The sequence below is a fragment of the Pongo pygmaeus genome, chromosome 19, assembly GCF_028885625.2.
Source record: "Pongo pygmaeus isolate AG05252 chromosome 19, NHGRI_mPonPyg2-v2.0_pri, whole genome shotgun sequence".
NCBI lineage: Eukaryota > Metazoa > Chordata > Mammalia > Primates > Hominidae > Pongo > Pongo pygmaeus.
In genome coordinates, this window is record NC_072392.2 from 51308800 (window position 1) to 51321289 (window position 12490).

The window sequence follows — 12490 nt, forward strand, 5'->3', positions numbered from 1 at the left end:
TCTCTGTCTAAGGGGCAGGGCGGAAGATCGAGCCTCAACGCTGCCCGACACCCGCGCTGGATTTAAAGCCCGAGCTGTAGGCGTCTGTCTCCGCCGTGGCAGCGTTTTCTTGTCCTCTCCAGGGCTGGGAGAGTGCAGCGCTCCTCGTCCCCTTTCCTGGTGCAGGAAAGCGAGACCGCCTTCAGCCTTCTCTCTGCGCCTCCCCAGACCCTCAGCTCTCCAGTGATTCTTATGGCCCTGCACTGGGAGAGGGTCACCCATTCAGCAAAAAGTCACCGAGGGCCCAAAAGGTTTTGCCAGAGAAATAGGACGGCTGAAAATGTTACCCTGATGGTACACACGGAATAACCCGGTAGGCGCACATAATTAGCTGTTTTCTGAGGGTATCAAAAGCCACTATGGGTGGAGTGGCTCACGCCTGTAATGCCAGCACTTTGGGAGGCCAAGGTGAGAGGATCGCTTGAGGGGAGTTCAAGACGAGCGTGGACAATTCTGAGGGACCCCGTAGCTACAAAAAAAAAAAAAAAAAAAAAAAAAATTTAGCCAAATATGGTGAGCACGCCTGTAGTACCAGCTACTGAGGAGCCTGAGGTGAGAAGATCACATGATCCCAGGAGTTTGAGACCAGCTTGGGCAACAAAGGGAGACCGCCTCTCTACAAAAAGAAACAAAATTAGCCAGGCTTGGTGGCCAGCGCCTGTAGTCCTAACTACTCAAAAGGCTGAGGTGGGAGGATCCCTTGAGCCCAGAGTTTCCAGGCTGTAGTGACTGCACTCCAGCCTGGGCAAAAGGGTAAGACCCTGTCTCAAAAAAAAAAGAAAGAAAAGAAAAGAAAAGAAAAGCCAATGCATACTGCTAGTGAGGCAGGATAGGTAGGCAAGGAAGTAATCATGTTCTCCGGAAGCAGCAACCATGGTTATAAAATAACTACCATATGATCCAGCAATCCCATTTCTGGGTATATATCTTGTTTTACGTTAAATTTCAATTGCAAGCACCTTTTTCTGGGTATATATCTAAAAGATATGAAATCAGTATGTCAAAGAGGTATCTACTCCCATGTTCATTGTAGTATTATTAACAATTACCAAGATATGGAATTGAACTGTCCATCGATGCATGAACGGATACAGAAAATGTGTTACATACACACACACACACACACACTCTCAAACACACACCACACAAAATGAAATACTCTTCAACCTTAGAAAAGAAGAAAATCCTGTCATTTGCAACAACATGGATGAACTTGGAGGACATTAAGCTAAGTGAAATAAGCCAGGCACAGAAGGACAAATACTGCATGATTCCAGTTATATGTGGAATCTAAAATAGTTGAACTCACGGAAGCAGAGAGTAGAAGAATGCCAGGGGCCCGCTGGGGGAGAGAGGTCAGGGAACGGGGAGATGTTGGTCAAAAGATACAAGGTTTCAGTTAGGATGAATAAGTTCTGGAGATCAATTGTACAGCATGGTGACTATAGAGAATAATAATGTATTGTATACTTAAGGGTATTAGAAACCAAGATCTGGATCCCCATTGCTATTTATTTGTTTAATTTGTTGATGTTGACTGTTGTGGATTTTTTTTTTTTTTTTTTTTTTGAGACAGTGTCTTGCTTTATCACCCAGGCTGGAGTGCAGTTGTGCAATCTCGGCTCACCGCAACCTTCGCCTCCCAGGTCCAAGCCTTTCTCATGCTTCAGCCTCCTGAGTAGCTGGGACTACAGGCTTGTGCCACCATGCCCGGCTGAATTTTTTTTGAATTTTTAGTAAAGGTGGGGTTTCACTATATTGGCCAGGTTGGTCTCAAACTCCTAGCCTCAAGTGATCTGCCCACCTCAGCCTCCCAAAGTGCTGGGATTACAAGCGTGAGCTACCACACTCTATCTGTTGTGGCTTTTGCCAGATATCCTGTATATGCCTAATACTAAAACAATCTGAGCAACTAAATAAATAATGTAGCATTGGAATATAACACAAAGTATTAAATAAATATCTATAAGTCCATTCTTACAAGTAAAGGAAGAATTCCAAATAATTTCTGTAGATAAATTATTTTGTAGGATATGTAGATATTGGCCCCCTCAAGAAAGTGGAGCTTCAGTCCTCACTCTTTGAGTGTGAGCTGCACTTAGCAACATGGGAGGAAGGAAAAGTAACTTCACTGTAGAGAAACCTGGCAAACACTTCCTCTGTCAGCTGCTCAAGGTTGATATCATGAGTGATAAAGCATGTTGATAGCATATACCCTTGATGTGATGTGATGGGAATAACTCTTCATTCCTGTGGTCTTCCTCTTGAAAACCTATAACCCCAGTCTGAGTAAAAAATCAGACAAATCCAAACTGAAGTACACTTTATTTGTAGATACCTGACCAGTACTCCTCAGAACTGTCCAGGTCACCAAAAATAAAGCATTACAGGTCAGAGGAGGGTAAGGAAACATGACCACTAAATGTAGTATGGTGTCCTGGATGGGATCCTGGAGTAGACAAAGATATTAGAGAAAAACTAGAGAATCCAGGCCAGGCACACTGGTTCATGCCTGTAATCCCAGCACTTTGGGAGGCCGAGGAGGGCGGATCACAAGGTCAGGAGATCGAGACCATCCTGGCTAACACGGTGAAACCCGGTCTGTACTAAAAATATACAAAAAATTAGCCAGGCGTGGTGGCGGGCGCCTGTAGTCCCAGCTACTCGGGAGGCTGAGGCAGGAGAATGGTGTGAACCCAGGAGGCAGAGCTTGCAGTGAGCCGAGATCGCGCCACTGCACTCCAGCCAGGGCGACAGAGCAAGACTCCGTCTCAAAAAAAAAAAAACAAAACAAAAAAACTGGAGAATCCAAATAAAATGTGGGGTTTAGTTAATAGTCATGTACTAAGTAAGGTTGGTTCCATAGTTGTGATGAGTGAATCACAACAATACAGTAATAAAAGAGGGAAATAGCCACTGCAATGGCTCACACTTGTAATCCCAGCACTGTAGGAAGCCCACGCAGGAGGAATGCTTGAGCCTGGGAGTTTGAGACCAGCCTGGGCAACATAATAAGACCCCGTCCTCTACAAAAAAATTTTTAAAAACTAGCCAGGTGTAGTGGCATGCACCTACAGTTCCAGCTTCTCAGCTAGTTGGGATGAGAGGATCACTGGAGTCCAGGAGTTAAAGGCTGCAGTGAGCTGTGATCACCCAACTGTACTCCAGCCTGGGTAAGAGAGCAAGACCTTGTCAAAATAAAATAAAATAAAGAGGAAACTAAATGAAGGGGACACAGGAACTTTCTGTACTATCTTTGTAACTTTTTCTGTAATTCTATAACTACTCTAAAATAAAAAGTTAATTTAAAATATAAAAACATTTTGTTTCATTTTATAATGGCTGGGTAGATTTTCAGATCTTTAGTGAAGTAGGTCCCAGATGTCTAGAGGCAGATTGCAGAGATGGGCAGGAACCCATCCAAACCCAATTGAGCCTAGTGCACTGGCTCACGCCTATAATCCCAGCAATTTGGGAGGCTGAGGCAGGAGGATCACTTGAGCCCAGGAGTTCGAGGCTATAGTAAGCTATGATTGCACTACTGCATTCCAACATGGGCAACATAGTGAGATCTTGTCTCTTAAAAAAAAATTGAAAGTTAATGTTGCTTAATCTTTTACTGGCTCTCACAGAGTCACTGGCCTCAGTCTTCTCCTTTTCCCCCATTTAAGCATTTATTTTACAAGACCATTTTTTTCAGTTTAATGAGACACAAACTCTCAACTTTTTATTTAAAACAGAAATGCAGTAGATCTGTAAGCTAAACCTTTTGCCATTCATACGGAAACAAATATCAGTAATCCTCTTTGGTCTAAACAAAAATTCATAATTATTTATACATTTTAAAATATTATATTGTTTCAAATATTGTTAGTGGGGCAATAAATCATAAAGAGATACAACCAGTCAAAATTAGACTTTTAAAGAATTACTCTCAAAGACATTGCAACAACTCCAAAGTCCAGGGATCTTATAAGACTAATTTATTAGTAACAACATTTACAAAGATAGCTTTTTAATGCTGAGTTGTATCTGATTTAATGCAGTCAGAAAGAAAAAAGAAACATTTATCTCATTTTGCTGATCTATCAGATTTTGCTTAAGTTAGGACAGCCTGCAATTTCAAGCCTAGATAACTGGAATTCCATGAATAAACACAGAAAGACAAGAGAAAGGCAGGGAAGTTCAAAAATCACAGTCTCGGGGGAAATCAGCAGAGTAAGATTACTAATAAGTGAAATATTGGGCATATGATTTCTTAGTTTCCATTAGTTATGCAAATATTTTATTGTTAGTATTTAGATTAGTGTTTTAGAATGTTTTGTAGAGACTGAAAAGCAAATAAATAATTGCATTAGCATTGTTAAGTATCAGTGTTTTCTGTTTGACAAATAATCATACAGCTGTGTTCTCAGGCTGCAATAACAAAACACCAGAGACTGAGCAGCTGAAACAACAGAAATTTGTTTCTCACAGTCTGGAGGCTGGAAGTCCAAGACAGAGTCCAAGACTCTCGCCAGCAGCGAGAGTTTCATTGTGAGGCTTCTCCTCTTGGCTTGTAGGTGGCTGCCATCTCTCTGCGTGCTCCCATGCCCTCTTGTTTGCATGCACAGAAAGGGAGGGAACAAGCTCTCTGGGGTCTCTCCCTATAAGAACACCAACCTTAGCAGACCAGAGCCCCACCATGACTTCATGTAACCTTAATTACTTCCTTAGCAGCCCCAGCTCCACACTGCAGGTTGGGGCTTCAACCCGGGAATTTGGGGGTGAAGGGTGGGACACAAACATTCAGTCCATAACAATGGCCCATCAAACCATGAAAGTAAATAGAAAAAAAATCACAGTTCAAGAATAACATAAAACTTAACTAGGTGTGTTATAGAGCAATGCATAGCACTAAGCTGAGAAGTTAAAACATAAACTCATTGATTTTTAAAGACAATCTTTCCCAAGTTTGGTTCACCTTAGGGCTGATACACACCTTCACAACCAGATTTTGGTCTCTAATGTCATCTTCCACTGAAAGCCAGGGCAAACAGGTTTATGTTCATTTCATCTTGGCCTATAATTTCTCCTTAAAGTGACCATTAATATTCACTATCACAATTAAGGCTTGATCTGGGCCATTCTGAGAACAAGCTCTGGAGATCACAATTTTAAAGGATTAAATAATCATAACGGTATTCTTTGTTCTGACAAAATTATTAATCTGACAGTGACTGAATTATCTTGGGACTCTCCCAAGCCCTAAATGGATACAGCAAAGATAAATGTCAAGAATTCAGGGAACAATTGCTTCTGCTATGGCCAGTAAGCTCCTAACAGACCATGCTTCTGCAGAAACGATTCTGGACAAATTTTTAAAAGCAACAAACTACATGAAGTCACTTAAAAAAATAAGCCCAGCCTTGGAAGAAAGAAAGGCCACAGGCTGAGTTTCTTATTTTTATGGCTTTTACCCAAAATGCAAGACACAGATGTGCATTGTGCAGGACAGCTAAAGTTCCTTTAGAAAACCACCATCTTTCCGGTTGGAAGAGTCAGGAGTCAGAATGGCGGGCAACAACCGCTGCTGAAAAGAGTTGGGGGAGGAACCCCTGAAAGGAGAGCCAGAAATGCGGGAGCTCCAAACTCTTTGTGTCAGCTCCGTCCAAATCTCTAACTGACTTGTGAACTAAAAAGAAAGGTTTCTACCATCAGCAGACTGTCACCCATAGACATTTACATAGCATTTTGATTTGGAGTTCTTCCTAATGGCCACCCCACGGAAAAATATACAGGTGTTGTTTTGCCCTGGAAGCCAGACAGATCAGAATATTGGGTAAGATAGCTGGGTCAGCTGTCCTTGGATGGATCCCAAACACTATGTTCCTTTCCAGGCCTGAGAATCGCCGGACACTGTCCAACACAATGTGATCACCCAACATATCACATGCATCACTGAGCTGCACAACCCTTTTCTTCCTCATTGCTTTCAAGAGCTCATACTTATAGTGCTCCACTTCTTTTGCAGTGCTGACAAGCACAGCAACATCCTTTGGAGAATAGCCCCTTTCAAAGAAGCGCCTGCAGGTGTCTGCCACATAGGTCATTATTTGCTCCACAGTCAAGTGTTTCTTAATTTGTAAGGTTCCCTGAACACCCTGGGACCATTCGGCTTCAAGAAGTACCTCGAGGCACCCAGTGGGGATGTTAAATGAAGGATTATTTCTAACTACTTGCATTTCTTTTTGTAAGTACTTGGCTATTGGATCTGCATTGCGAACTATTCTGGTGAGCTCTTCTATTGAATACTGGTCTGAGAGAGGGGGGAGGCCACTGCAATCCAAGTGGCTGGTCTGAAAGTAGTCCAGAAAGATCCAGAGAATTCCTGGGCCATCCTTTGCTCTCCGAGTGATGGTTTTTGCCTTCCCATACCAGTCCCCATCTTCAGTACGGAAATTCTGAGCTTCGTCAATGACGATGTGTTGAATGTGTTCAAAGTTTTCTCTTAGGAAAGTTTTCCGAGTCTCTGCTTGGCAGATATTTTTATGACTGTAAAAATTAAAAGAACACACTCAGGTTTTATCTAAAAAAAACAAGGGGAGAAAATGATTGTATCATGTTCCTCCGAGCACAGTACATCACCACAGATCATTTTACCACTCAATTCTCAAGAAAGACGGTGACTTAGCAGAAAAAATTAAACCCAGATTAAATAATACTTAAAGACGTAAGATCCAGCTGCTTACCTGATAAAGTTCCTCAGAGGCTGGTTTTCACAAACGTAAAGAATTCTCTTTTCCTCACAGTGAAACACATTCCTGATCTTCTCCATGATATTTATGGCGATGATGGTCTTCCCTGAGCCAGGTAAGCCGTGGACAAACAATTCTCTGTTCTTGCGGAGGCTTCTGGAGAGTATCTCATACTGCTTGGCTGTGAGCAGATTTAAAACCTCACAGCCGAGCTGGTCACTCAAGAGAGACCTGAAGCCGAGCAAGACAATCACAAGGGACTGCAGCAGGGCTTCCATGTGCTCGGTGCCTGCAAGGCTATAGGACGCCGGGTAATCCATCGGAGACACTGAAGCCTCCAAGGCCTCTGCGCTGCTCTCAGGTCTCAGGCAGAGGACCTTGGCCTTCACACACACCTTCCCGGTGTAGCCCCCCATGTTCACTAGCTTCTGCTTCAAAGTAAAGGCGGTGCGAGTGCAGTAGTCTTGGCCCTCTGCATCCTGCTCCCTGAGAATGGTGTAGAGAATGGGGGTGCTGTTCTGTGCTATCAGCAGAGCATCACAGATGACTCCTGGCTTCTCCTGCAAGTTCAGGTCCACAGCCCAGCTTCTAGAGAAGATCAAAATTCCCCGAAAGAAAGGTCGCATTTGCTTATTTATTAACTCCCCTAGTCCTTCGTGCTCTGAGGTCAGGTCCCTCCAGAGTGACTCTGGAGTATATCGCAAATATCCTGGTGGGACTGTATGTGAAAAGAATGATAAATTAGGGGAAGAGAAATAACCCTATTGATTAAGATGACTAATTATAATTAACTAATTGATTAACTAAATGATTACTTATAGAAGTTTCAAATACTATTTTATAAATATTATTGTATTATAGTTATAAAGGAAAAGAACCCTTGGAATATCTGGTATACTTCATCTAAACCCATGTGTTTTTTAAAACTTAGAACCTTGGGAAATTCCTTAGCCTACGACTTTGCTGTCTCATCTGTAAAACAAAACTAAGAATAGCACATTTCCTATGAGGAGGAATAAATGAAATAACATAAAATGTTTGGCTCATTGTAGCTGCTTGAGAAATGTTGGTTCTCTTCCTCCCCTTTCTACTTTCAAAGTACCTGAATCTCAAAATGCCCCATTGCTGGGAGTAGCAGAACCCCCCCCCACCTCCTCCACCGCCACAGGAAGAAGGTAGTCATTAACTTCATTATTTGCAGAGGAGAGGGAGTCATATTAAAGCCTTTATTGGCAGTGAATTTCCTGCAGTCCTGGACTGGAAGATCCTTAAAGCTATCTCTCCTGAAGCAGAATTCTTGCATCACTTAAAGATCAACGTATGGCTCCCCACTATCACAAAAGTCTTCCCTTTGTCACAGGCAAACAAGAAATAATTATGTGACATGAGAATATACTTGCATTGGAGGATTATGAACTTATTTCGATGATCATGGGTTCCAAAGTGGGACGGGGGGAAAGATAATTGTTGTCCTGTTGTGGTAGTGTTAGAGTACAAACCCAAATCAAGATTTGTAGTGGTAATTTCAAATGAAATTACCCAGATTTTATTGGTAATTGTTTCTTGTTCATTGTTGCTGGAGCTTTCTCATTCGTACGAGGTGCTCACACAACTTGATTATGCCGGCAACCTGGATGACAGTGAGTAGGAGATGGCATCTATTATGAGACACATCCAGATTTTAGAGATATTAAAATATAGGGGGAAACACACATCTTAGAATGGATAAAATAAGATAATTGAGGATATGTTTAAAATGAAGCTTTGGAAACCAAAGAAATGTAAAATAAGAAAACACATCATTTGTTGATTGTACCAGGGAATATGCACATATCTCTGGTCTTCACAAATTTTCCAAGGAAGACATATTTATTCCCATCTTCATATGAGTAGATAAGGACTCAAAAGAGGTCAAGTGAGAGCTGCGTGCAGTGCTATGGGCCTGTAGTTCCAGCTTACTCAGGAGGCTGAGGTGGGAGGATTGCTTGAGCCAGGGAATTTAAGGCTGCAGTGAGCTATGACTGCACCACCGCACTCCATCCTGGGCGACAGAGCAAGATACTGTCTCAAAAAATAAAAAATAAAAGAGATCAAGTGATTTGCCCAACATCACACCACTAGGAAATGGCAGGGCCAGAGTCTGAACCCAAGTCTCTTGGACATCATATCCTCTACTGTTTTTGCCCTGCCCTGCAAGTCACAGACTACTCCTGCCTGATAAATGGTAAAAGTCACTAAAACACTTGATGTTTATTTACCTCATCATTGCAAAGGTCTTCTTTTTCTTTAATTGTATAATGGAACATGCTTCTGAAGGAAATTATAGGAAAATAAGAAGTGTCTCTTTCATTTCTTTGATATTCCACATAACAGTAATGATAGGGACCAGACTAGATGTTCAATTAATGCCACCATTCCAGGTGCACCAGAGTAGTCACCACTCCCCATGTGATTTGAGGACTCTGTGCCTTTGCACAGGTGGGCTCTGAAACTCTGAAGACTTCCACCTTGATCACTTGATAAACTCCTCATCCTCCCCAGAACTCCCATATTCATCCTTCTGTCCTCGGAGCTCCCACCTCATATCCATTCTGGGAACTAATTTCACCATGGATCTAGGGAATCTTTAGAAACAGCATTGAAGGGTCCAGGGCAGTTGTTCTCAAACCATAAGAAATCAATCAGGTGAGGGATCCTAAAGGTTTAGGACACCAAGAGGAAGAACACTGGGGCTGGCTGATTCTGACCTACTACACCAGGCTCTGATTATCTTTAGTGCCAGTAACTCCAGTTACAGACAAAATTTCTATTTGAGACAATCATTGCATTTCTCCCAAGAGAAGCACTGACAGCATTGAATCTGAAGCCAAATTATTGTCAATCAATGCTAATAATTAGTGTGCTAAGAACATCTTTATTCTTAATATCTGGATTCTAATTGTAAAACTATAAACATAGTTTGTTTACCACCATTAATGTTCAAAATCTAATAACAATAACAGAGTTCCAGAAATGAAAATTGTCTTTTAAAAAAATAACTTTAGTTAATATATTCCTATACCAAATACCCAAACACTCCTATTCCCATTTTCTTAATTTCCTGCCTTCCCAATCTCACCCTTCTCCCTTATCACAGATACTTTTAAGTTTCTTGCCTATTCTTCTGAAATTGCTTTATGCAAATACAAACAAATATTCTGCCCTTTCTTTCCCAACAGGTAGCAAACCATTCAGCAACTACTTTTCTTCACTTAGCAATGTATGATGGAGATCTTTCCGTATCAATGCACAATTCCTTGTTCTTTTCTTACAGCTGTCTAACACAGTATTTTATGGATGTACCATATCTTGTTTGACCAGTCCATATTGATGTGCCCTTGAGTTTTCCCCCCAATCTCTTGCTATTATGTTAATACTACGGTGAGTAACCTTGTACGTTTGGTATGTATGTAAGCATACGTAGCATACACACACACACATACACACACACACACACATATATATATAATAAAATCCCAAAGGTTAAATACATATGTGATTCCAATATTTTAATATATTGCCAAATTGTCTTCCAATGGAGTTGTACAAATATGGACTCCCACTAGCAATGTACAAGAAGGTGTGTTTCCCCACAATCTAGCAAATAAGAGATAATGTCAGGTTTTTTCATTTTTTAACAATCCAGTAGACAGAAATAATATCTCCTTTTAATTTACATGTCTCTTATTTTGATTAATATTTAGCATCTTTTCAAATGTTTCAGAGCTGTATGAATTTTATTTTCTCTGGACTATCTTTGTTGATTTTTCTGTGCGTGTGTGTGTGTATGTGTGTGTGTGTGTGTGTATGTGTGTGTGTGTGTGTGTGTGTGTCTGTGTCCTTATCAACTTCTGGAAGCTCTTTATATATTAGAGACACTGGCCCTTTGGTGGTGATATGGGTTGCAAATATTTTTTCTACTTGGTCATGGTCATTTGACTTTGTTCTTAGTGGCTTTAGTCATGCACAATACTTATTATTTGTATGCAGTCATATATATATCAGTCTTTACTTTTATGGTTCACAGATTTTGAATCTTGATTTTTTTAAGTCTAACACAAAAATTATAAAGATGTTTGCCTATGTTTTCTTCTAGAACTTTTCTGGCTTTTTGTTTTAAATTCGTGATCCATTTGGAGTTTATGTTAATATATGAAGTAAAGTATGAATTCATCTTTTAAACAGTTAATTGCCACCAAGTTACCCTATATATTTATGAACATGTCTATTTTTCTCTACTTACTTGCAAGGCCAGTTTCATGAAAAACTAAATTTTAATTTGTGTTTCTGTGTATTTCCAGATCATACATTCCATAACTTTGGTCTAATTATATGACAATACAACTCTTTTCATTATTTTTAAATATATAATATATATTTAAATATATATAAATATATAATATATAAATATGAAATAATAAAATAAAATTTTAAAAATAAATAATAAAATAATAAATATATATTTATATATGATGTATAATATATTTATATATCATATATTATAGTTATACAATTATATTATATATTTATATATTTATGTATCTATAAATAATATATATTATTTATAGATAGCCTCTCTTGTTTTTCAGGTTTTAATTTTCCAGCTGTTCTTGCTCATTTAGTTTTTATGTTTAGATTTAAATAATCTCTTTTTAAAACTGTTACATAAAATAACCTCAGAATTGACAACTTTGTTGATTCTTCCTTCAAAGTACATAACATTCCCTGATTCAGTTATGCTTCTGTGTCCTTCAATATTATTTTAACTTTTGCTTTAGATAGGTTTATTGCAGATATTTTAGCTTTTTGTTGCTATTGAAAATTGGGTGTTTTCTTTCATTGTATGTTATATTAAAGATAATGAATTCTTCATATTAATTTTTACAGTTGCTTCTTATAATACTAATATAAGTATTTGTATTCATTCTGAATTCTTTTACTGTTTACAGTAGCTTTTCATTTGATTCTCATGAATTCTCCAGATATATAGTCCTATCTTCTTCCATTTTAATCCCTCTAATTTCTTTCTCTTATCTAACTGTATTGGCCAATTAATATTACATTGTACTTGTTATATGCACATGGTTGTTTTGTTCCTAAATTTAATAGAATGCCTATAATCTCTCCCAATTAATGCGATGTTCTTGGTGGACATATATATATGTAAATATATATATAATGTTAAAGAACTATTTATAGGTTACATTTTATTGAGGACCTTTAAAAAAAAAGCATGTATTGAGCTTTTTCAAATGCCTTTTTGATGTATTAGAAGACAAATATATAATTTATCTGCATAGATACATAGAAATGATGAATTACATTAACTCTGTAAATGTTGATACATCCTTGCATATCTGGAATTCTGTCTTTGCATCCTCATTAATAAGTAAGATTAGTCTGAGTTTTCCTTTTTCTTTTATCCTATCTTTAACAAATTTTACAATTACTGTTATTCACACTTAAAAAATAGCTTAGGGCTGGGCACAGTAGCTCATGCCTATAGTCTTAGCTTCTCAGGAGACTGAGGTGAGAGGATCACTGGAGCCCAGGAGTTCAAGGCTGCAGTGAGCTATGATCATACCACTGCACTCCAAACTGGGTGACAGAGTAAGACCCTGTCTCAAAAAAAAATGACTTGGGAATTGTTGTTATTTTTCTATGAATCTAGAACA

At 39.3% G+C, this 12490-nt stretch overlaps 1 protein-coding gene and 1 long non-coding RNA gene across 11 annotated transcripts in view; one reads left to right on the forward strand and one right to left on the reverse strand.

Annotated features, from left to right (window-relative positions):
- The window catches only part of LOC134738625 (uncharacterized), a 16844-nt gene continuing 4354 nt past the window's right edge, over positions 1-12490 (forward strand). Inside the window, exons 1-2 of the long non-coding RNA XR_010124496.1 lie at positions 1-352; positions 6831-6891. This is a non-coding gene — a long non-coding RNA (uncharacterized LOC134738625). The remainder of the gene's footprint in view (positions 353-6830; positions 6892-12490) is intronic.
- SLFN11 (schlafen family member 11) overlaps positions 4000-12490 on the reverse strand; it is a 23674-nt gene continuing 15183 nt past the window's right edge. For all 10 annotated transcript variants that reach the window (XM_063655413.1, XM_054456826.2, XM_054456828.2 and 7 more), the window contains 2 exons: positions 6771-7494; positions 4000-6573 (listed from right to left, as the gene is read on the reverse strand). In XM_063655413.1, the coding sequence (XP_063511483.1) occupies positions 5790-6573; positions 6771-7494 (1508 nt within the window). In that variant the 3' untranslated portion in view covers positions 4000-5789. The remainder of the gene's footprint in view (positions 6574-6770; positions 7495-12490) is intronic.